General features: G+C 27.0%; 1 protein-coding gene across 1 annotated transcript in view; it reads left to right on the forward strand.

The window, feature by feature from the left end:
• The first annotated feature begins 2,411 nt into the window (after window positions 1-2,411).
• The window catches only part of LOC147807793 (GTP-binding protein 4-like), a 29,889-nt gene continuing 7,657 nt past the window's right edge, over window positions 2,412-24,643 (forward strand). Inside the window, exons 1-13 of the mRNA XM_087165696.1 lie at window positions 2,412-2,704; window positions 2,786-2,956; window positions 4,739-4,842; window positions 9,756-9,839; window positions 10,115-10,268; window positions 11,154-11,246; window positions 13,895-14,044; window positions 14,703-14,744; window positions 14,869-14,934; window positions 16,578-16,769; window positions 16,896-16,970; window positions 17,678-17,729; window positions 17,814-17,911. Of these exons, the coding sequence (XP_087021822.1) occupies window positions 2,657-2,704; window positions 2,786-2,956; window positions 4,739-4,842; window positions 9,756-9,839; window positions 10,115-10,268; window positions 11,154-11,246; window positions 13,895-14,044; window positions 14,703-14,744; window positions 14,869-14,934; window positions 16,578-16,769; window positions 16,896-16,970; window positions 17,678-17,729; window positions 17,814-17,911 (1,329 nt within the window). The 5' untranslated portion in view covers window positions 2,412-2,656. The remainder of the gene's footprint in view (window positions 2,705-2,785; window positions 2,957-4,738; window positions 4,843-9,755; window positions 9,840-10,114; window positions 10,269-11,153; window positions 11,247-13,894; window positions 14,045-14,702; window positions 14,745-14,868; window positions 14,935-16,577; window positions 16,770-16,895; window positions 16,971-17,677; window positions 17,730-17,813; window positions 17,912-24,643) is intronic.

Here is a 24,643-nt window from a genome sequence, read left to right on the forward strand (position 1 = left end):
TTTGAAAGTTTAATCATTTGTTTGTACCACTACCACTCAACTGTGTATTAAATTTAATTCAATTATGACGATTCCTTCATGGTGTTGCAATTTTCACAAACAGGAGTTTATATATACGAAAAAAAAGAAAAAGAAAACAATAAAAAAAAGAGTATTATTAAAATCTGATAATTTAATTTCAGTCACGGATAGCATGTATGTCATCAAAATCATAAAAGACCAGTTAGTATGCCATAGACTAAATGGGGAAGTAAGGATATTATTTGGGTTACTAGATTTATTTGTTTGGCTAATTGGATTATTACTATTTTTCTAATTAATTATGAATCCATTTAAGCTGTGATTATCCTCAACAGTGATTCCTAAGATTTTGATAAAATTCTGACTGAGACATTTATTTGCGACACCAGAACATGAAGTTTTTAATCAGATTGCGACTTCATGTGCCACAAGCATTTTTAAAATATATGAACAGAGTGTTCCGTTTCCTCGTTCTTAATATTAATTGTTTAAATATTTATTAAGAATTTAATCTAAATAGTACGCAATTAATTGCGTACTATTTAGATTAAATTCTCAATAAAATAACCTATTATTGGTTAATCTATAATTATAGGTTATTTTATTAAGAATAATTATAGGCTAACCTATAATTATCGGAGACCGATAACTATAGCAAAGAATATAGAGGGGTTCTATAATCAGGGGGGAAGGTGGGCGCACGATGCGCCCACTTAAAGCTTGGGGGGGGGGAATTTTTACACTAAATAAAATGAATAGTTTGGGGGGGATTTAGATGAGAGAATTTTTTTCTTTTTAAGTACATAAATAAAAGAAGCAACGTAGCACTATTTCGAACAATTTAACATGGAAGGGGGAAGTTAGCAAATTATTTTTAGGGGGGATGAATGCGCCCAAGAACTTGGGGGGGGGACACTGTCTATAATATTCTTTGATTATTGGTCGCAGGCTAATATGCGGAGAAGCGAGGAAGTAACAAAAAGATAGTTGGAAACTATCGAGTCCCTAAAGAAGAAAAGATGAAAAAACGGCAAAACCAATTTGATTGCCTAATGATTCTTAGATATAGTTCTACCAATCTCCTTTCAATTTTTTTCTGTTTCACCCGAAAATCAAGTATGCTTCGTTATTTACCCCAACTGGGATTCGCTGGTTTTCACAGATAATGTTTCGTTCTCGCTTAAATTTTAATATGCATGAAATTTATTTGCAGCCTTTGTCTATAGTTTCTTTTAAGTACAATTTTAAATATAATTTATTTTCCTTCTTCAGAAGAAGTTAAAAAGCTGAAGCGTCAAAACAACGAATTTTCGAAGAACCATTTTTTTTCAGAAAAGGCTAACATTAACACACACAAGATAATTTTTAAAACAATAGTTCAATAGTATAAGAATTAGAAAAATGTTTTTCCCTCCCCCTTTTGTTTAAATTTAAATATCTGAAAACCAACTCATGTATATGTGACCAATGTGTTAATGCATGTAAATAATGCTTCTTCGAAGAAGGTTTAGGGCATTTTCAACGTGGACGGAAAAGAAAATCTTTGATGTCAAGCTTTGTGCTCTCGAAATAGTGTTCAAGCACAGTAAAATCAACTAAATCAACATAAACTACAATTCAATTCGTAATTAAATACTTTTAAAGGTAAGTGTAAAGCAAAATGTCAACATAACATCAAGGAATTTTTTTATACAAATTAAACTATTTTAAAAAAATTATTTTTGTTTCAAGTTTTATGAAAGGAAGAAAAAACATTATTTAAATTGTAAAAGTTTCATTTTCTTCAATACTCTTTTCTATTTTGGAATGATTTGCTGGTCCGAATATAATAGCAATTGTTTCTACACTTTTTGACAATGTCAGTAAATTCTTCTTTTAAAATGTAAAAAATTCTTAAACGACTTATTTTTCAAGGAAATAAAAAAAAAATTCATCCCTCCCAAAATTAAATTTTTTTTTTGTACACTCCTTTCTATTTTCATTTCATTGCTGTAGGGATTTACTAATTCCATCACTAGATGGCAGCTCTGCATTAAAGTACACTCTACTAAAGGCTCTGTTAGTAGTTTAGCATTTTAAAATTAAATTATCAAATTAATTATCAATAAGTAATTAACTAAGTTAATACATATTTCTAAATCGAGTTAAAAGTTTTATTAACTCTAAAAGTAAAAATACAATTTATTGTCCATTTTTTATATTTTATTATATTGTTATATTCGAAATCAGAGCTAGTACAACTAAACACTAAACGAAAAAAAAAGGTAGTAAATTTTTTTAAAACGCCAATAATAAGATAAACCACAAAAATAAGGTAACCCTGAAAACCGGTTTTTCGTTGCCATCGAGAAGATAGGACCTTCACTTCCTCTTACGGGTTCCTTATATCTACGGCACTATCCAATCAAGACGTAGAATGAGTGGCCCCACAGATAGCAATTGGAAACAGACAAATGGGCACTCATGCATTCCATCTAACTGTAAAATTCAATTGCACCGGTGCTTTCTTTTACAACTAAACTTAGCTTGTTCCTTTCGTGCTCCGATTTACCACGTTTTTTGTGGATAAGTGATGGAATTTCAAAAATTATAAATAATAATATTTTCTAAATAGTTATTTGATTTAAGTTTAATCATGGCACATTATAATTTTAAAAATATTGTGTGTGTTCCAAATGCAAAGGTATGATTCATTAATTTAATTTACATGGATTTTTAAAAGTTTTATCTATGTGCTTACTATTTTCTGTCTCTTTTTTTTTAGGAATTCACTGATATAATTTTGTCAAAAACACAAAGAAAAACTCCTACTGTCGTCCACAAGCAATATAAGATATCTAGAATTCGTCAGTTTTATCTGAGAAAGGTTAAATTTACTCAGCAAAATTTTCATGATAAAATAACCCAAATTTTGACTGATTTCCCAAAACTAGAGGTAATTTTACTTTTCACTTATTTATTGATCATAAAATTTTTTTTAACGATATTTTAAATCTTTAATTTGTGGGGCACTGAATATTCTATTTTTCAGCTTTCATGGCTGTTAAATTTGCACATCTGTGCTATATAAATAGATCAGTTGAATTGCTAAGTTTCATTAGCATTCATTTGGTCTAACATTTTAATTTTTATACTCTTTTAGTTCTAGTAAGTCACTGTGTTTTTATTTGCGAAATCATGGCTCATAATTTAAGAATTAAAGCAAATTTTCATGATAAGATAACCTAAATTTTTACTGATTTCTCTAAATTAGAGGTAATTTTACTTGTCACTTATTTATTGATCATAAAAAAATTTTTTAACGATATTTTAAGTCTTTAATTTGTGGGGCACTGAATATTCTATTTTTCAGCTTTCATGGCTGCTAAATTTGCACATCTGTGCTATATAAATAGATCATTTGAATTGCTAAGTTTCATTAGCATTCATTTGGTCTAACATTTTAATTTTTATACTTTTTAAGTTCTTGCAAGTCATTGTGTTTTTATTTGCGAAATCATGGCACATTATAATTTTAAAATGAAAGCAAAATCAGGGGTCTGTCTAGGCTGAATTAACTATCTTCGGTACCTTCACAAAATCAACTTTAGGAAAAACCTAAGTTTCACAAAATACTTTTTCTTAAAATTTTATTTTTGTATCCATTAAGAAATGATAAATCCATATTTTGAACATATTTTTGTGTTGATTTTTTAATATAATTTTTAATTTTTCACAAATTATGTCTAAATTTTCACAAAATAGGTATCTCTCAATAACCTAGACAGACCACTGAAAATTTTCACGATAAAATAACCCAAATTTTGACTGATTTTTTAAAATGAGAGGTTATTTTGCTTTTCACTAATTTACTGATCGTAAAATTTTTTTAACAATATTTAAAGTCTTTTTTTTAATTGCGGAACACAGAATATTCTATTTTTCAGCTTTCATGGCTGTTAAATTTGCACATCTGTGCTATATAAATAGATCATTTGAATTGCTAAGTTTTATTAACATTCATTTGGTCTAACATGTTAATTTTTATAATTTTTTAGTTTTTGTAAGTCAATGTTTTTCTTTTTGATAAATTTGATATTTCAAAACCAAGACTTTCATAGTATTTCAGTGTATTGAGCTGATTTAACTACAATACATAAAAGCAGCAGGAATATGTTGGGATAGAAACTGGTAAATCAGTAACTATGGAATGTAATAATGTATGCATGATAGTTGCTTATTGCTTTCAACAAATACATCCCAAGAGGTGTGATGTATTTCTTATAGATACATATAATGAAAGACCTAAGGTTCCATATTATAAACATATTAAAATAGTTTTATATTAGTATTTATAAAAAAAAATTTTATTACAACATAAGATGGAGCTGAACAGATTTATATATTAATCAATATTATGAGTCAAAATATCTTATAAAAATACTCAAACTTAACATCATAATTTCATTTATTAAAAATCATTGATGAGAAATTTTGGTAATTATTACATTAATGTAGTATCCTGTTGATTTATGGAAAAAAATCCATTAAGTACCTGTATTTTAAAAAGGAAATTTTGTGCTATGTAGGCATAGAATATATATATTTTAAAAATCTTTTTTTGTTAAATGTCCAACACATGCGTAACATTTCTTTTAATTAACGTAACTTTTCTTAGTAATTATTAAATTATTTTGCACAATTATTTCTTTCATTTTCTATTTTATAAACATTTTAGGAAATCCATCCATTCTTTGCTGATTTGATGAATGTTTTATATGATAAAGATCATTACAAATTAGCCTTAGGTCAATTAAATACTGCAAGACATCTAATAGATAAGTAAGTGTGATTTATTTTATCTTGACTATCTTATAACCAAACTTTTCTCAATCTGCAATATTTAAAAAAATGCTTATTTTAAATGAAATATAACAGGTTTGTAATCAATGATATTGTGTTTTTTACTTTTTTTTCTGAATTGACATTTTAGGAAAAAAGCATTGAAAAAGTTAATAGTTGTACGGGAGAAAATTTCTGCCTAAAAAGATTTTTGAGTCAAATTGACACATGATAAACTAAAAGAAAAAATTATAACATAATAAGAAATATGTGGAAAGAGAAAATAACTGGGTATAATTCTTAATAAACAGTGTGGTCAAGGTTGAATTAGCCTTTCACCCATTCAGTGGGACTATAAAAATAGTACCAAGTATGCTTGGTGTCTAGACATCTCTGAAGAGTTTTATGTTCTACTGACTACTAGTTCCTATAACACAAAGTTCTAAGTCAAGAAAACTGTAAGGTTGTTGAGCTACCAAGTTTAGTAACTAAACTTGGTAGCTAATAGTTAACTTTAATAAGTACCTGTATGATAACATTTATAAAATTGCTTGTATACCAATGTTTATTTTCTACTTATTTATTTTGCTAATAAGCACATTTAAATTAATCATTAGACATTGTTTAAACATATTTGTGTTAGTGAGTTTTCCATACACTTTTAACTTTGGTATTTTATTTTTTTGACTTATTCGTTTATAAAATAATTTAGATAATAGTGTCTTGTCTTATTAAATACATTTTAAATCATATATTTATATATTTACCAAGTACTATGCTGTATGAGTTTTAGACCATCGATAAATATTGTTTGTGCCGTGTAATATTTGAGTTGAAAATTTTCTTTTCTATAGTATTATGTTAAAATTTTCTTATTAGCTTCGTCATATGTTTAAAATTTTACATCTGACCACATTATGGGGTAAATTATTAAAAAAAAATTTTGCATTTTAATTTTTTTTTTTTTGAAAAAAGCAGCATTTTTTTTATTACATTTCATGTTTATAAAGTATAATGTTAAAATTTTCACATTAGCTTCGTCATATGTTTATAATTTTACATCTGACCACATTGTGGGGTAAATTAATAATAAAAAATTTGCATTTTCATTTTTATTTATTTTATTTTTTTTTTTTTGAAAAAAAGCAGCATTTTTTATTACATTTCATGTTTATATAGTATAATGTTAAAATTTTCCCATTAGCTTCTTCATATGTTTATAATTTTACATCTGACCACATTATGGGATAAATTAATTAAAAAAAATTTGCATTTTCATCTTTTTTTTGTTGAAAAAAGCAGCATTTTTTTATTACATTTCATGTTAGACATATTTCTATGAGCTTATTTCTGTATCGTGAACAAAAAATAAGAAAACAGTGAGAAACTTTAAAAAAAAAAAAAAAAAGATAAGAAACCAACTTGAAAGGTATAACCCCCAGGTAAGCATATAAAAGTTTTTTTTTAAAGAAAAACTTTTGCAAGTTTAAAATCCATTTGACACCAGAAAATGATACAGAAATATCCCCTCTGAGTACCTACCTCATGTTTTTCCTCATTTGCTTCATTTTTTATATTTAAATATTTTTTATCAAATTAGGAATTTTGAAAAACAAATTGACTTTTTCGTACAATATTGCAATTTTTTTTTCTTCGTAAAAGGACAGGGAGCTTTAGAAAATGAACTACTTGTTGTTGTAGCTCTCAATTTCTGATGAAAATGGCTTCAAAAAAATAGGACAGGGGTGATTGTGATCCAGAAAAAATCCGGATTTCCGGAATTTTCACTAACAGTGATCTGGAAATTTCCGGAGATCGAAGGTCCAGACGTTTCAAAATATCATTTATCACAGAAGTTTCTGGAAATCAAATTTTCAAAGGTGGAACTTAAAAACACAGTTTATTTTATTTGTTTGTAAGGGAGAGCCAGAGAGAAACTTTATAAGCTTATATTCATGATTTATATTCATTTTTTATCAGTAAATAGTTGTTATAATCATAAACTCAAGAAAGAAAGACATATTTGTAAATTTTAATTACTTCTCCAGGTCATCATAACTATGTGTAAATGGTATAGGTATGTGTAAAATTTTAAATATATTTTAAGTAAACTAAGAAATATAGGAAAAAAAACCTTGTTTAAATTTTTTTCATTTTAAACTGTTTTTTGTTTTTTTTTTAACTGAAAAAATTTTCCGGAATTTTGACTTGGGCTCACAATCACCCCTGATAGGAGCTCTATGATGATTGTTTGAAATAGGGGCGTCTCACAGGGCTGATTATATTCTGTGTGTACCCCGAAATTCTGGTTTTTTCATATCCCTGCAAGTTTAGGAGCAGGGCATGTGATTTTTTTCTCAGAGTTCCTCGTACCTCAAGACCATTGATTCCTGGACTTCCTCAAATCAAAACTTATATTCGAACAAAATTTTCACTGCAGTCTAAAATTTAAATTCTGAAACTTTCGCTAAATAGAGTTAACAAGAAGTTATCATACATGTGACTCTTCTGCAATTTTGATTTTTTTTCTTTTGGTTGGTCAGACTTTATTGTTCTTTATATTTGAAACAATGCCGAAATCCGCTAATATCGTTATTTATATTCAAGCGATTTTAATTTGGATATTCGTATTTACCTAATTTAAAAGATACTCATTGTGTATCATATTCACGCAAATTAATAATTGTACATTATGATTTGTATTCTCGTAATTTATATTTAAATGGTTTTGAACCCAACTTCGTGATTTACTTTCATTCTAGCTTAATCCAATGTTGCTATTCATATTCACGGGATTTGAAAACCGTGCCTTGCAAGTCGTGTTTACACGATTCGGAGAAAGTCCAATTTTAAAATCATTTGTCACAATCTTTGTAAGGACAAAGTTTTTTCAAGGTTTTTTTCTTAAGTTAATTAGTATAAATGTGTGATATTCTTTATGCTTAGGCAGTTTAATTAAATTATGAATCTTAGTTCAGAAAATTTTAATTGTGAATAGTATAGAAATTTATTTCTTGTTATTGAGTATTTGCACATGAAATTTTCAGGGTGTGGCAAGAAGAGGATAAGATTTGTTAAGGAAGATATGAGAGGTTTGCTTAATGATATTGGACTATTTTAGTCATTGCTGTTTAAAAATTATAAATGATGGTATAATAGTGCTCAATTTAATCTGCGTTTTCTAAATGAAAAAAGGGAGAGAAAATCAAATTTTGAATTTATGCCGTATGGCCAAACATAATTTGTCGAATAGATAAGATCTTTGGGAGGCCGTTGTGACCTCCTATCCCGGCACCCCTGTTCTTAGCATCAATATTTTTCTACTGATCTGTTTGAAAAAGTAAAAATTTCTTTTTATAGTAAATCATTGTTGTATAGAGTTAAAATAGTAAATAAAATTTGTCAAAATAGAAAAATATTGGTTTTAAAGTTAAATGATTATTGAGTTTACGAGGTAACTGAAAAACAGGAATTTTTATGTTACTATTTATTTTAGCAATATTTAAGAATAAACTTTAAAGTTCAGTAATGAAATTTCCCATAAGCTTCGTCAAACGTTTATAATTTTACTTTTGACCACATTATTCGATAAAACAATAGAAAAATTTTTTTGCATGTTTATTTCATTTTTGAAGTAGTCAGTTTCTCTTTTGACAATTTTGTTTTTGGTTAAAGTTTTTTAAAACATTTATTTTTCTGTGTATAGATTTATACTGTAGCTAAGTATTTAAGTTGGTAAGAAAGCATTACCATAATTTTGTGGAGATATGCTGCCGCATGCTTATGAGTTAAAAAATTGAATTTTGGTATGTGCAGCATATCTAATGGGGTGGCTTATCAGTTTTTTAAAAAAAAATTCTTTTTAATAGAGCTTGAACATTTTTCTTCTTCATTAAATTGATTTTCCAATATTTCATTATTACAAGAATGTAACAATAGCGCAACTGACACTCTTAACTTTCAACTGAAGCTGTTGACAAATTCCCCTCTTGCAATCACACATTAATGAAAGTATCATTCCTCTATCTTCTGCTACGTGTGCGTAGAGGAAAAAAAGTGAAAGAAATTTCTGCTAGACTTTCTCTTAAACGAATGAGTGTGTAGGAAGGAGATTGCTGAAATGATCTATCTTGACAGTCAAGTTTATCCCCATTTTCACTTTATTATTTAACTCTAGGAAATATACGATTTCAAAATTTAAAGTAAAATGATGTTGAGCATGTGGATAGAAGAATAATGCATGAACTGTTTTATTTGTTCTATATTTAACGTTTATATGAATTTTTAACTGTTTAATCATTTGATTTATTTATAACTAGCATATTTTAAATTAATTATTGTATTAATAAATGAAATAATGAGTTCCCGATCATTTTATGCTCTTATTTATATCTGTATTTTATGCTCTAATTTATATATAATATATTTTAAAAATTATTTTAAAGGTTTTTAGCTGTTTAACATTTGATAGATCGAAATTTAAAAAAGAAACAATGCTATAAGTACAATTTTGCTCCTATTAAGATTCTTTTCAAACTTTTTTTGAAGTTTGATAACTTATTATATTTATTCTTAATCACTTGGTTTAAAAATTCAAGTATTTTAAATTGATATTTATTAGCATAATGCAATAGCAATTGTGTTGCATTAAAAATGTGCATGGTGCAATTTTATGTACACTTGAAAAGTTATGATAAAAATGATCAAAATACATAATTTCTGATTTTAAGTAAGATCATATTTATTTATTGTATATTTAATAATTATTTTTAATCAATTATATTGTGTGTAACTTGTTATTTTAAACATATGCGTTAAGTCCGTGATTAATCACACATTTAAATTTTGTGTGGCGTATCAGACAGTGGGGCCTTTTTGATGAAAAAATTTATATATATGTTTTTTTTTTATAGGGTTGCTAAAGATTATGCAAGACTGCTTAAATATGGAGATTCACTCTATAGATGTAAACTTCTTAAAAAGGCAGCTCTTGGAAGGTGAGTCCCAATGAACAGAAAAACTGCTACTAAACAAAATATACTTGTCAGTTCAGGACCTAATGTTGATGACCGCTTTTCCGAGTTGTCGCTGTTGTCTTGTAACCTATAAATATTTTTTCAGAAACCTCATATCTTGATACAAATTTTATATACATTATTTAATTTATCTTAATGTTCATTATTCTTGAAAGAATATCAATATAATTTTAGTTGCAATCATTTTAAAATATTGTATACTTAGATGTATTGTATAGTTTTTAATGTATTTACAGAATGGCAACTATAATACGAGCACAAAATAAAAATCTTGCTTACTTAGAAGAAGTGAGACAGCATATATCTCGTTTACCATCCATAGATCCAAATACAAGAACATTACTTATATGTGGGTTTCCAAATGTCGGAAAATCAAGTTTTATTAATAAGGTAACCTGTTTTGCTTTACAATGTATTATTTTTATTTTTGTAAGAAATTGGACAATATTTCTTAAATTCCAATTTTAAAGTTTAGTTTAAAAATGTCATTGTAAAATTGGTTTGGCTGTAGTGTTGACGCATTATCGAATTTTAAAATAAAAATATGAAGTATAAGACATAAAAGCATAGTCAAAAAATGAAGTTATAAATAATTATTAGGTAATTACTAATCGTAATTTCAATATATATATATGTATATATAAGTACAAATTTCCTATACATGTTTTACTGTATTTTAAAATATATTGGATTACAATTACCAAATACATACTTATTCTCAAATAAGATGTCAAGCTGTATTTCCATGGAAAAAAATCTACTTATTTAATGCCTAAAGCTGCACAAGGCATAAGAAACTGCAAGTAATATTTACTAAAAGTTACTAAACTAGATAAAACCTCTATTAAAATAAAACAATGTTCATAGTGTGTTATTTTGCTTTTCCATGTAAAAATTGTACACGTTGTCTGCCATCTTATGTTTTTAATAACTATGATGCTTCGTACGCGTGTTAAATTAATATTGAAATATAACCAATTATAATCAAGAATATAGTATCTTGATTCTGGTTGATTTCATATACTCTTTTGTTAGATAATGATTTAATTTTTTATTAAAAATTTTCATTAAAAACATTCAAGGTTTTTGTTATATTGTTAATATGAAGGTAAAATTAGGTACCTCATAATCACAAAATAACATAGCAAAACGATAATGATTTATTCCCTTTAATGTTCTAATGTGAAATGCATTGTATATTATTTATTGTTACATAATTTTTAATGTTATGCAGAAATAGTCTTAATTATTGATAACTTAAATGTTTTCTTTTAGATAACTCGAGCAGAAGTTGATGTTCAGCCATATGCTTTTACTACTAAGTCTCTCTTTGTTGGACATACTGATTATAAATATTTGAGATGGCAGGTATTTCTTTTATTGACTTATACAATGTTGTTTACTCATTATCAAATGTATTATTTTCTTTTTATATTTTTTATTGAGTTTGATGCTTCTTCATTTCTTTGTCTGAAACTCTGCGAAGTTAATAAGCATACTCTTCAGAAGAGTGTTACTTTTATCACCTTCTTCGAATAAATAAAATTACATTCCTAAAATTGTAAAAAGTTTATATGATTTTAGGGACCATCCATAAATTGTACAAAAGTTACTGAAGTATCATTCTGACAATTTTATTTTTAAATTTTTAGGACAATATAAGTTATATTATAAAAATAAATAACTAATGAAATTTTATAAAAATAAATTGGTCATATATTTTTAGAAAATGATAGCAAATATCTTTTTGATAATTAGTTGCTCCAAATATTTAAATTTAATTATTTTTTATCCAGTTAACAATTCAATACAGGCAGAATTTTAAAAAATGGTCATCTGAGGGATGATTCATTAATATTTTTAAAATGCTTAGTTATGTTTAAAATTAGAAAAGCATTATTTCAAAGTATTTGGTTCTAATCAAAGATTAAAAATAAAAATCTATATTATGATTTTTAAACATAATCTTAAATCTTTAGATTAGCTTTTAGTAATGCCATTTTTGAGTTCATGAAAAGCAACATTTTCTTATAGTTTTATAACTTTAATACTTTAATGTTCACTGATTTGAGAAAGCATGTTTCTAAAATTTTATATTTACCACACACAATTCTACCCTTTTTTTATGTATAGTGTGCCAAAAGGAAAATTGGACCTCCCTGAATAACTTTTTAATCTTGTGTTCACACATTGTGATGTTCACATTCTAGAACTTAATCTTATTGGTCCAAAGGGGTGACTCCAAATATACCAAATGAGTGCAGACGATATTTTCAGTTACGAAAACAGGCAGACAAACATACTTTATCTGAATAAAGACACCTTTTGACAAATTCAGATTTTCGACCCCAAAAACATAGGGGGTAACTGCTATCCGGGAAATATAGTTCCCATACTTAGGTCGGAACAGCTGTCCAAAGTTTAGACTCCTAAATGGTTAATTATACTTTTTGCTTTTTTTCCCATATCTCTTGAATATTTTAAGCGAATTGAAAGTCTGTGCACAATTATAAATCTCATTTTTCCTAAAATAATGCCATGCAAACAATAAATTTTGCTAAGTATTTATTTATTTCATAATAGTCAAAAAATTTTAAAATAACTAAATTTACATGGCAAAATACAAATTTTGAGTGAAATTAGTTGAATAGTTCCTGAGAAATGCAAATGTTATAACAGGGTGCGTAGCGTTTGTAAAAAGTACTTAAAGGTGCTTTTTTGGGGATTTCATTTTTAAAAGCTTTTAAAGGTGCTTTTTTCAGCTGGCTTTTTTAAAAAGTGCTTTTTTTTTTTCGAATATTTTTTTCCCCCTTCAGTGATATCTGGTGGATCCCATGCATTTCACGAAAAAATGGGGTGTGTTGCTACGTAATCATTCACACAGACTTCATGTCGTACCCACGTTATGACTTGCGCATGCGCGCGCACCGAACCGAAACCCGAGTGCTTCAATTCGGATAGAGAATATCAGATCCTTATGAAATGTTTTTCTTTTTAATTTATTTTAATTTTGTTCTTGTTTATTTTATTTTACTTCTAACACTTTTTTTGACGTAGGGGGTAAGGGTACTTTTGTTCTGAGTTCAGGGTCAAGTTGAATTCACTTGGTGATGTGGGAAAGTACTGATTGTTTCGATTTACGCCCGTTTCTTTCTTTCTTTTTTTTTTAGCGCTAAAACTGTTTATAAAAAGTTTTTGTTTTTCCATAATATCATTGATTGAATATGAATTTTTTGAGTGCTTGAAAACTTTTGTAAAGTGCTTGAAAAGTTTTTAAAAAGTGCTTATTTTTGATTCAGAGATTTGGCTACGCACCCTGTATAAAATTTGTATATTTAAGAGCCAATTTCTCGGGAATTACTTACTGATTTCGCTTGAATTTCATATTTCACCATGTAAAATTATCTATTTAAAATGATGCAATGAATAGCATACCTTACAATTCCGAATTTTTACAATTATTATTAAGTAAAAAAATGTACTAAAACTTGTTTATCCAAAAATTAATTCATGCATAAAATGAATTTTATAACTATGTTAAAAAGATTAGAAAGTTCTCGAGATATGGCGAAATATGCACAAAAAAAATTTACATTAAGGTCCAAACTTAAGATTTCTCTCCAAGCCAAACTATTAGGACCATATTTTCCAGATTGCGACTACCCCTATATTTTAGTTTTCAAAAATCCGAATCCATTGTAAAAGGCATGTTTATTTAAAGGGGTATGTTTTTGTGATTTCCTATTGTAAAATATAGTCTGTTCTAATCATATTTGAGGTCACCTCCTCAAATCGTGAAGATTGAGTACTAGAAGTGAAGATCCGACTATAAGAATTAGAAAGTAGGCTACGTTTTGTAAAAAGTTATTTGTGTGTTCTTCTAAAATATTGCCTTTCTTAGATAAGATATTTTTAGATCATTGTTAATACTGATGTCTCAATATGTACGCCTTTGAAAATTGTCATATTTATTCTAAATATTCTAGATCTAGAATATATAAATATATTACTTGCAGGTTATTGACACCCCTGGTATTCTCGATCACCCACTTGAAGATAGAAATACAATTGAAATGCAAGCTATCACTGCTCTAGCTCATTTGAGAGCATGTGTAATTTTCATTATTGATCCCTCTGAACAGTGTAATCATTCAATTGAGGAACAGGTAAATATTTCCCTTACATCATGTTTCAGATTGTTATACTAAAACTTATTAATATTACTTGCAAATTGATAAAAATTCAAAAAATTTGTATTGTTATTTGGAGACTATTGTATTGTTATTTGGAGATAACTATTTTATATATGTACTTGTTAGTTGAGAGACAAATGAATAAATAAGATTCGATTGCAAATAGCAATTTTAATAAAAAAATTTAGTTGTCATTGTTAGTGTTTTTTCTTTCTCCAATGCCCATCTGGAGAATGACCTTTCATCATACAGGCATCTGAAGGGCACATTTGTTGGCCACTCTTCAAGGGCATCATATTAGGTGGGCCAACATTGCTCTCACAGTAAGGACAGATAGTACAGAGAAAGATAGAACATTCATGCCTTGCCCGGGATTCGAATCTAGAACCTTTCTGATTCAAGGCCAGTTCCCTCTTCCCGACACAGGCCGGTGGCATCATTATTAGTGTTGTATGATCGTTAACCTTGCCCAAATAGCAGCTATATATTGTTCCCTTACTTTCAAAATTTTTAATTATTAAAAAAATTGTACACAGTAGCAATATTTTAACACTAACTGTTTAGTGTAACTAAACTTATTTTTTTAGTCTCTCCAATTAATTTAAAATTTTGTTTGATCTTTTTTTTCCAGATATCTCTTTTCAACAGTTTGAAACCCCTGTTTCTGAATAAGGTAATTTGACATTTTTTTTTGTTTATTTTGTATTTGCCTATATTGCAAGAAAAGATTAAAATTTATTAAATTCTTATAATTAAAGATTTTTGATTTTATTTTATAATTTCGTTATGTTTTTCAGCCTACAATACTTGTTGCAAATAAGAGTGATATCATTAAAGTGAATGAGCTTCCTGAAGAAAAACAGGTAACTTCATTTCTTAAAATATATTCTGAACTATTGCTGCAAATAAATGGAACTGATTTGTTGTGCATCTGCACCCAATTGATACACACTGAAGTTACTCATTTTCAGAACATGTATCCTATTTCTTTACTTCAAAATCCTTGAAATTATACCAATCTTTAATCAGCAAATGAACAGCTATAAAAAATTATCTCAACAGTCATTAAGTCTTTTCACTTGCAACAAATTGACATATTTGCCAAGCTCTATTCAATGCAAACAATCTAATTAAAATTAATTTCTCACTTCGACGTACTTGCATCACTTCAAAATTAATTTAAACATTCTTAATTTATCCAGGAAGTGTAGATAGATAAAACATTCGGACTATTTGTGCCTGGTAATTGAATGTGGTATATAATAAATATGGTATAAAGAAAAAGAAAACGAAGGAAATAAAAATGAAAATATGACCACCGAAGCCGACGTCTTCAGGGGGTTTTGTTTTTATGACCCCAGTAGCCATAAAAACAAAACCATTTCTAATTGAGGGAGAAGCAAATGCTTAAATTAACTCCCTCAGTACCCCGATGGTTTTGCATAGAAGTCCAGGAAAAAAAACATGCAATATAAATAACAAATTAAGAAAAAAACTCAAACAAAATCATCAGAAAAATAAAAACTCACATATTCACAGGTCAGACATCAATTTCTCAAGCAAGCCGAATGAAAAGAAAAAACTAAAACCTAAAGAAAACAACGCCCTCTATTACAATGCGCAAATGAAGAAAAAAAAGTGAAAAATGTCAAGAGAAAGAAATACATAATAAATTAATAGAATGCTTAACTGGGGCTGCTCAGTTAAGACTTGAATTGCGCCCTGTTAAAAGAAAAAAATATAAAAACCTAGAATTCTTCAATCATTTTTTTAATTAAAAAATTAACATTACAAAAATTAAAAGGAAAATCATTATTACTCAAATTATTTAAAAAACTATTCACAGCTTCCTGAAAATTTTCAACATTATTGCAAATACTTTTGATTCTAACCAATTGTGAAAAAACTAAATTTTTAAATATTTTATTACACAAATTAGTATTAAAGTTGCAGAAAAAAATAGCTTTAAATTTAAAAGCTTTTCTTTTATCAAAGACACCAATTTTAATAAGCTGTTAACAATATCAATTTTAAAATCACAATCAATTTCATTTTTATTTCCTTCATTTTCTTTATTGCTACTTTTTTCTGAAATTTCTGCTGCTTTTTAGCGCATTTTTTTCAAAGAAGTTTTTTCTATTTAGAATTAAAAATATTTGTGTTTTCTTTTAGTATGGTATAGTATACTCACAATGATGCTCTGCATTTTAAAGTTAACATAGAAATCCGCATGCTAATCAAAGCAGTCCCCTCCCCCATTCTCTGTCATTACATCAACACTTATTTGAATACATACATACACATTAACAGTTATTATCACTGATGTTGGTGAGAGAAAAAAAAAAGGGATCTTAAATAGCTGAATACTCAACACATACTGGTGCATAATTAACTAATCTTAGCCAATTGAACTAATTTACTTGTTCAAAAATTTATTTTAAACAAGTTTTTCTAAACTAATTGTCCTATCTTTTCATTTCATTCTATTTTTATATTTTTTTTTTAGAAAGCTATTTCAAATGTAACTGAAGAAGTAATAGAGATGAGTACATTGACTGGAGATGGTGTTATTGAATTAAAAAATTTAGCTTGTGATAGGCTGTTAGAACATCGTGTAGAAGTTAAGAATAAAAGCAACAAAACATCTAAAATTATGAATCGACTAGAAATTGCAATTCCTGTTCCCAGAGATAATAAGGTAATCTACTTTTTATTTTTTCTTTTGCAAAAGACTTAAATGCTTTTAAAGTATTTATTTATACTGTTTAAGTCTCCTTAAACTTCTTGGTTTTATGAGTTTTCAATATAAAATGTTTTCTTTTAGCATCGATTACCTTTCATTCCTGAAAAAGTTGTCCAGAAAAAGCAACAGATGGAAACTGACCAAAAGAAAAAGCTTGTAAGTTTAGTTGGTGCTTTTCTAAATAACTTAATGAATTCTTATACATTACTATGATGCCAGACTTTTATTTATTTTTTCAAATTACTTATTTATTATAATTTTACCTTTGCAGTATTAATATTATTAAACATGGCTCTAAATTATATATTTATTTAATTTAAAAAGAATTATACTTATAAGTGAGAAAAAAAATCTGTTGCTTAATAAGTCCCAGATCACTTGCATTTATGCCAGTCTGCAGTTTTTTCATGAAGTTTGTTTTAAATAAAATTTAGTTATTTTATTATACAAATTTTCTAAATCTTTTCAATACAGCACTTACAGTTTTAAAATTTAATCCAACTGTTTATCCATGTTTATGTTGAAATAATTCAATAAAAAATAGTCTTATGATTGCTTTAATTCAAATAGATGACTAGTTTAGTGAACTGGTCAGAATGTTGAATTTGAATGAGAAAATAAATAATACCTATGGAGAATAAATAAACTTAAATTTCTTTTGTCTCTTGTTGGTGTTGATAACAACAGCAGTTCTGTACTGTGTAGACATTCATAATGCAAAAAAATATAAAGCTTTTAGATTAGACTCTAATTTTCTAAGAGAAAACTGTAAAGTGTAATGAAATTTTCTTTTTTAGATTCATTTAACATAAAATTCTGATATGTTACTTGAATTTGCAATAATATTCCATTTTTGCTTGTAGGAGAGAGATCTTGAAGAGGAATTAGGGGATGATTATATTTTAGATCTCAAAAGTAAGTTGGATTTTATTCAATTCCACTGTTTTTCTTTTATTAATTAATTTTTTTATCTTAAATAACAAAAATGTTTGTTTTTAGAAAATTATGTAATAGAGGATGATCAGAAGTATGATATTATCCCTGAATTGTGGGAAGGTCATAACGTTGCCGATTATATTGATCCAGACATAATAGAGGTAAGCATTTAATGCCATTTTCTTGTACATATTAAAAAGGATTGATATAATTATTTTGCTATATAAATTTGTTTTTAAGTTGCAATGTTAATCAATAAAAAATAATTTGATGTTTTACTGAAAATTGTTTGCAGACATAGCACCATTTCATTATTTTCTGAAAGGTTTTATGATTTTAGCACAGATTAGAACTTGTTATGCTGATATCAGGTGTCAAAATTGTGCCACATTATTATAGAAATAACAACCGCAAGTTATGTGTCAAATAACTTGATCATATTTCTCACAATTAATAGATATACATTTTTTCTTTGGTCATAGATATATATAGTTAAGGAAGTTTAATAAATGTTCAATATCAATAAATAAAAAATTAAATCTATATTTCTGATCCTTTGAATTCTTTTAAATGTAAGCTGTTTAAACATATAAATATCTATATCAATGGGTATTTTGTAATGAATTAAGTTACTTTTTTTCTGTATCATGAGAAATCTATCATTTTTTCATATGATTCAGGAAAATTAAGATTTCATATTCGATTATAATCAAATCCATTTATTCTGGTTCTTAGTTTTTTTGACTGCTATCTGAGAGTGAATGAGTGATAAAAAAATTCTGAAATAACATATCTAATTTATGTGGATAATTGTATTATTTTGTAATGATAAATGAAATATTGTTGTATTCAGGCATAATATTTCCCAAATTTTTTTTATCATCTTCTGATTTTATATGCATATGTGTGTGTGGAGGATAGTGAAAATTAATTTACTTTGCTGAAATTTTTTTATTGTATGCTTTTTAAAATTTATATGGTTCTGACAACTTGTATTTTTTATTGTGGTTCATTAGAGGATCATTTTCAAATTTAATCTAGGGTTATTCCTTTAAGTTTATATTTGATGCAACCAGTTGCCCGTGCAGAAACGAACGTTATAATATGTTGCTTCTGATACATAGAGATACTATAAATACTTACTCATATGTGAGAAATAGACTAATTTTAACCATTACTTTAATATGAAATAAAGTACTAACATAATTTATAACAAGTAAACTAAATTATCATTATTTAAATTTTTTTTTTCAAAAAGAGTATACTTAAAACAGGCAGTGTTTTTAAGGGATGGCGGTTCATTTTTACAAACAAGGCACATTAGAAGGCAGGAAGGGTGGGTCACTCCTCTAAAAACTCTTCTGGATAACATTGTAGTATTAAATTTTATACTTTTCACCTCATGAAGCAGGACTTGTAACTTAATGTTAGTTAACAGTTGTTTTGGTCACAGAATGGTATTTTAATTTATTCTCATCACTTTGTTTTCTTTCAATTTTCATTTCATACGTTTTTATTCTTTTTCGTTTTTGCAATGTTATGCCAGAATATTATGATGACTTTGTTATCCCTAACTGAAAGTTATTGAATGATACTATGTTCTGAAAGCAAATGCATTACATATTATTGTTATGAGAAGTGTCTGTTTTAACAAGATTTTCTGTTTAAACAAAACTTAAATCCATATTCCTTAGTGATGAGCTTGTTATCCCTACCCATGGGTGCAAGTCTTCCGTCCCCAGGACGGATTTCCGTCTTTCAAAAATTTCTGAGGACGGAAGTAAGACGGAAACAAGACTTACTCGAAGACGGAAAACGGAATTTTTTTTTTTCTGTCCTTAAAAATATTTTTTAGGTCTACGTTATTGGTCTACTTTCTTATGTCATGTTGTTATTTTGTCAAAAGAGAAATGAATAAATATTTTTTGTACAGTATTTAAACTTATGTATTATGGCAAAGCTTTCTTAGATATTTTGCATATGTCGAAGGGGTATTGTGTATGTTCGGTATTTCAGTCTTAGCCTTTTTTCCAACTTGCACCCATGTCCCTACCTGATAGTTAATGAATGATGCTGTGCTCTGAACATGTAGTGTGATAATTTGCATTTCCTCTCATTTGCAATGAATTGTTGCAATCGAAAATTTTATGTTTTTATGCATTTATTTTTTTATTGGACAAAAACTTATTGTTCTTCCAGTTTGTTTTCTGTAAATAGTGGTCCTAACTCTAAGGAACCATAGTGGTCTTTTTTCTTCATAAATTTGTTTTTTTTATAAAGAGTGATACTGTTTAAGGATTAGGTATAGTTAATAATACTCAGTGCATTGAACTGTTACTTGTGTACTCTTTCACTCTCGTTAATATCTGATATCAATGACCTGATTATTTTATGATGAATTTGTTATCCCTAACTGAACATCCATGAAAGATAAAATATTCTGAAGCTGTTTTTTTTCTTCTTTTTTTTTCTCTTTACACTTTTTATTTAAATTTCTGATGTAGGAAGTTTTTCTTGCTACATTATATTTTTGACGTAACATATTTTTCAAGTGATATGTGCTTGCATTAGAAATAATTGTTCTTTTCTTGATTTCCATGTTTCTGTAATATGTTGCAAAAACATAAATACTGGAATATTTACTTTTAAAAACATTGCATTTTTTTCTCTGATAGCTTTAAAATAAACTTTTTTTTAATGCAATCTCTTCATGCATAAAGGTAATACTCGTCATTATTTGATACTCATCATTATTTAAAATTTTCCATTTGATATTAAAGTTGCTAATGTAATTAATTCTAAATTTTACTGTATTTTTGTGTGCAAGTCTTTTTACTGCATAGCATATATTAGAGCCTGTTATTTAATACTTAGATAGCAGGTGTCGAAATTGTGCTAAAGAAACGCTAGCTATTTTATTCATTGGTTGCAGGATTTTCATTCCAGTGACTATATAAAAGCTGTACAGTAATTCTTATTATTTCACACAATGATACATTCATCGTTCCTATTTTAAAGTTAGTGGAATAAGCTTTAATTAATTTTATTTTGCAAAATTGTTTTAAAAAATTGTTCATAGAAAATTTTATTTAAAAAAATTTCTTCATAAATTTTTTTCGATGTATGCTTATTTATAGACTCTCACCTACCACTCTGTTTAGAAGTTATAAATAAGTGTTAATTTTTTAATTATCATTTTAAAAATTGTTAGTCTTACAAGTTTTGACAACGAAAACAAATGAAGTGCTATTTTTGTTCATTGTAATGCATGTATTAGAGCCTGTTAATTAATACCTAAATTGCAGGTGTCGTTAACGTGCTAGAAAAACGCTAGTTAATTTGATGTTGATTACAGGATTTTCATTCCAGCTATCATTCAAAGGCTATACAGAAATTATTTCACCAATACAATTTTTATGCATGTATTAGAGCCTGTTATTTAATACCTAAATTGCAGGTGTCGTTAACATGCTATAAAAACGCTAGTTAATTTTATGTTGATTACAGGATTTTCATTCCAGCTACCATTCAAAAGTTATACAGAAATTATTTCACCAATACAATTTGTATGCATGTATTAGAGCCTGTTATTTAATACCTAAATTGCAGGTGTCGTTAACATGCTATAAAAACGCTAGTTAATTTGATGTTGATTACAGGATTTTCATTCCAGCTATCATTCAAAAGCTATACAGAAATTATTTCCCCAATACAATTTTTATGTTTATTGTTTTTAATTGAGCTTATAAAATATGACTTATGTTTCTTTTAATTTTATTTTTCTTATCTAATGACATAACTTTTTTCATAATTAATAATTTTCAGATATTGTGGTTTTTCTTATAGTACTAGTTTTATGATGAATTTTGTTATCCCTAACTGAAATTACATGAAAGATACAATATTCTGAATTAAGATCATTTTTATGCTCTCTCTGTTAGTTGTGATAGTTTATTTTCTAATTTTTTTTAGATGATTGTCAAATTCTTATGCAGGAAAATAATTGATAAGAGTGTGCAGTGATATAAATTATATTCTTTATTTATGATGATTTTGTTATCCCTAACTGATCTTACATGAAAGATAAAATATTCTGAAGTTATATCATTTTTATACTTTGATTGTGATTATAGTTGCTTTTTTTATATTGGTGAGTTCTAATCATAAACTATTGAGAAATGCCTTAAATAATAATTTCAGATTCTAATTTTTTCAATTAAGGAAAATGAGTGAAGTATAAAAATCTTTTTCTAGGAAAGAAATATAGTATATAATTATGTAAAATTAATGACTAAGTAATGTGAATTTTATTCTTTACACAATTTTAGAAGAAGAAAAAAAATTCGGACATGTTATAAAGTTATTTAACTTCTATGCCTTGTCTGTTGGTTGTAATAATTTATTTTCCAAATTTTTTTTTTGTTGATTGTCAAATTTTTATCATGCACCAAAATTACTGATAAGAGTTTGTAATAATATAAATTATGATGAATTTGTTATCCCTAACTGATCTTGCATGAAAGACAAAATATTCTGCAGTTACATCATTTTTATGCTTTGGAATGATTGTGATTAATTTTTTTTTTCTTTTACATTGGTGCATTCTAATCATAAATTAGTGAGAAATGCCTCAAATAATAATTTTAGATGTAATTTTTTAACTTTAAAAAATGAGTATGAAGTGATATAAATTTTATTATTTATTTATGATGAATTTGTTATCCCTAACTGATTTAGCATGAAGGATAAAATATTCTGAAATTAAATCATTTTTATGCTTTGTGATAACTGTGGTCATATTTTTATTAAATCTTATTTGTAAGTTCTAATCGTAAATTAATGAGGATTGTGAAGTAATATTAATTTTATAAAATATTTTGTTACTTTTAAAGAAAATAAATGTATGAAATTAATATTCTATTAATTGTGCAAAATATACAAAATCCCTGTTAAAGAAATAATAAAGTAGTATATTATAATGTAAAACTAATGACAACATTGATAAAGGTAATAATTTATTCTTTAAAATTTTTCTTATTTCTACGATTATTATTTCTTATTTGTACAATTATTTCTAGTCTTCAGTCCTGAGGACTGAAATCAGTTATGAAAAAAGATCAGTGAACTGAATTGTGTCCTCTAATATTTATTTCCAGTTTGTTTTCTAAATTTGGATTTAAAAAAAGAAGAGAAAAAAGAACTTAAATAATATTACAAAGAGTGTAACAATTACTTTCTGTTGAAATTAAAAAAAGTACAACTTTTTTGGAAATTGTTTTTTTTTTATAATAGCAAAATGATCAAGTAATGATATCTCAGAATAGTAAAAGAATGGGATTGACTGAACTTTAGATTGTGTAAATAAAATTTACTTTCATCAGTATTTTTTTCCTGACATTTTGAGATGCTGGACAAAGTTTAATTACAATTGCTTAGTAAATAATGTAATTTAAATGAAGCAAATAAATGTTTTTTCCTTTAGAGAAAATAGTCAAGCTCTTAATATAATTGCAATTACAATGTATTTAGATCTTTAAAATTATTTATTGAATATATGTTTAACGCCTTTATTGCATGTGTTAGAGCCTGTCGTTTAGTTTTTCTGACTTTAGGTGTCGATCTAAAATTGTTAGTTTATTTACAGTTGATTTTGGTTATTTTATTCTTCTTATCCTGCGAATAACTACACAGAATATTGTAATGATAAATTCAGTGCATTCTTAATTATAATTATAATCGTATGAATGGTCAGTTGTGAAATCTTTGGTTGATTACAAACAGATGTTTAAATAGTGTTTGAAATAAAGAATTAAAAAGGTATATGCATAAGTTTATGTCCATTTTGTTTGGCATGTTTGTCAATTAGTCTTAAGATTGCAGGTTCAGGTTTGGCATATTTCTGTGCTAACAAAATTAGTTTTTATTACTATTTTCTTATTTTTTTTTTTTTATTGTAGTTATCCAGAAAAAATATTCTAAATTTTCCAACTGAAATTGTGTAAATGACTTAGTGTAGTATTCTGAAGCCATAATTAATGTTCTATTTCGCTACTTTTTTCCTGTTTTAAAGAGGAGTTATTTAAAGAGAATCTTAGTTTACACTTTGGAATAAAACAGCTGCTAAATTTTGTTTTAGGTTAAATAATCATATGGATTAATGCCCCACGTTTAAAACACCATTTGTTATATTTACATTGAGTGCATGGTTGTAACTTTTCATGTGTATGGTGTAAAGTCAGGGGTCTGTCCAGGCCGAATTTACTACCGTTTAGCGGTACCTTCACAAATTCAATTTTAGGTGAAACGGTAGTTTCACAAATTCAACTTTAGGAAAAACGGTAGTTTCACGAAATACTTTTTCTTAAAATTTTATTTTTGTATCCCTTAAGAAACGATAAATCTATATTTTTACCATGTTTTTGTATTGATTTTGTAATATAATTTTTAATTTTTCACAAATTATGTCTAAATTTTCACAAAATAGGTACCTTTCAGAAAAACCTAGACAGACCCCTGAAAGTAGTGTGTTCCATCCGTGTCAACACATAGGTTTAAGACACAAAATATATTTCAAATTAATACAATTTGCAACTAAACCTTTTACAAATAGTATCTTGAAGTGTAGCACAGGTTAAGAACTTAATATCCCTCTTGGAATTAAAGTGTCAAACTGCTGCTATATAAATTTTGAACTGAAGTATATTTAGCAAATTGTACTGTGTTGGACAAATTACCACACCTTTATTTCAAACATGATATGTTCTCTGCTTTCTATTAGTGTTCTGTTTTCTTTTTCCTATGCATGAGCTCATAACTTTTTCTCAGGGTTCCCACGGTCCTTGAAAGTCCTTGAATTTTTTTTTGCTAAATTTAGGTCCTTGAAAGTGCTTGAA

The sequence above is a fragment of the Parasteatoda tepidariorum genome, chromosome 6 (assembly GCF_982258835.1).
Source record: "Parasteatoda tepidariorum strain Cologne lab strain chromosome 6, Ptep-v5.0, whole genome shotgun sequence".
Taxonomy (NCBI): Eukaryota; Metazoa; Arthropoda; class Arachnida; order Araneae; family Theridiidae; genus Parasteatoda; species Parasteatoda tepidariorum.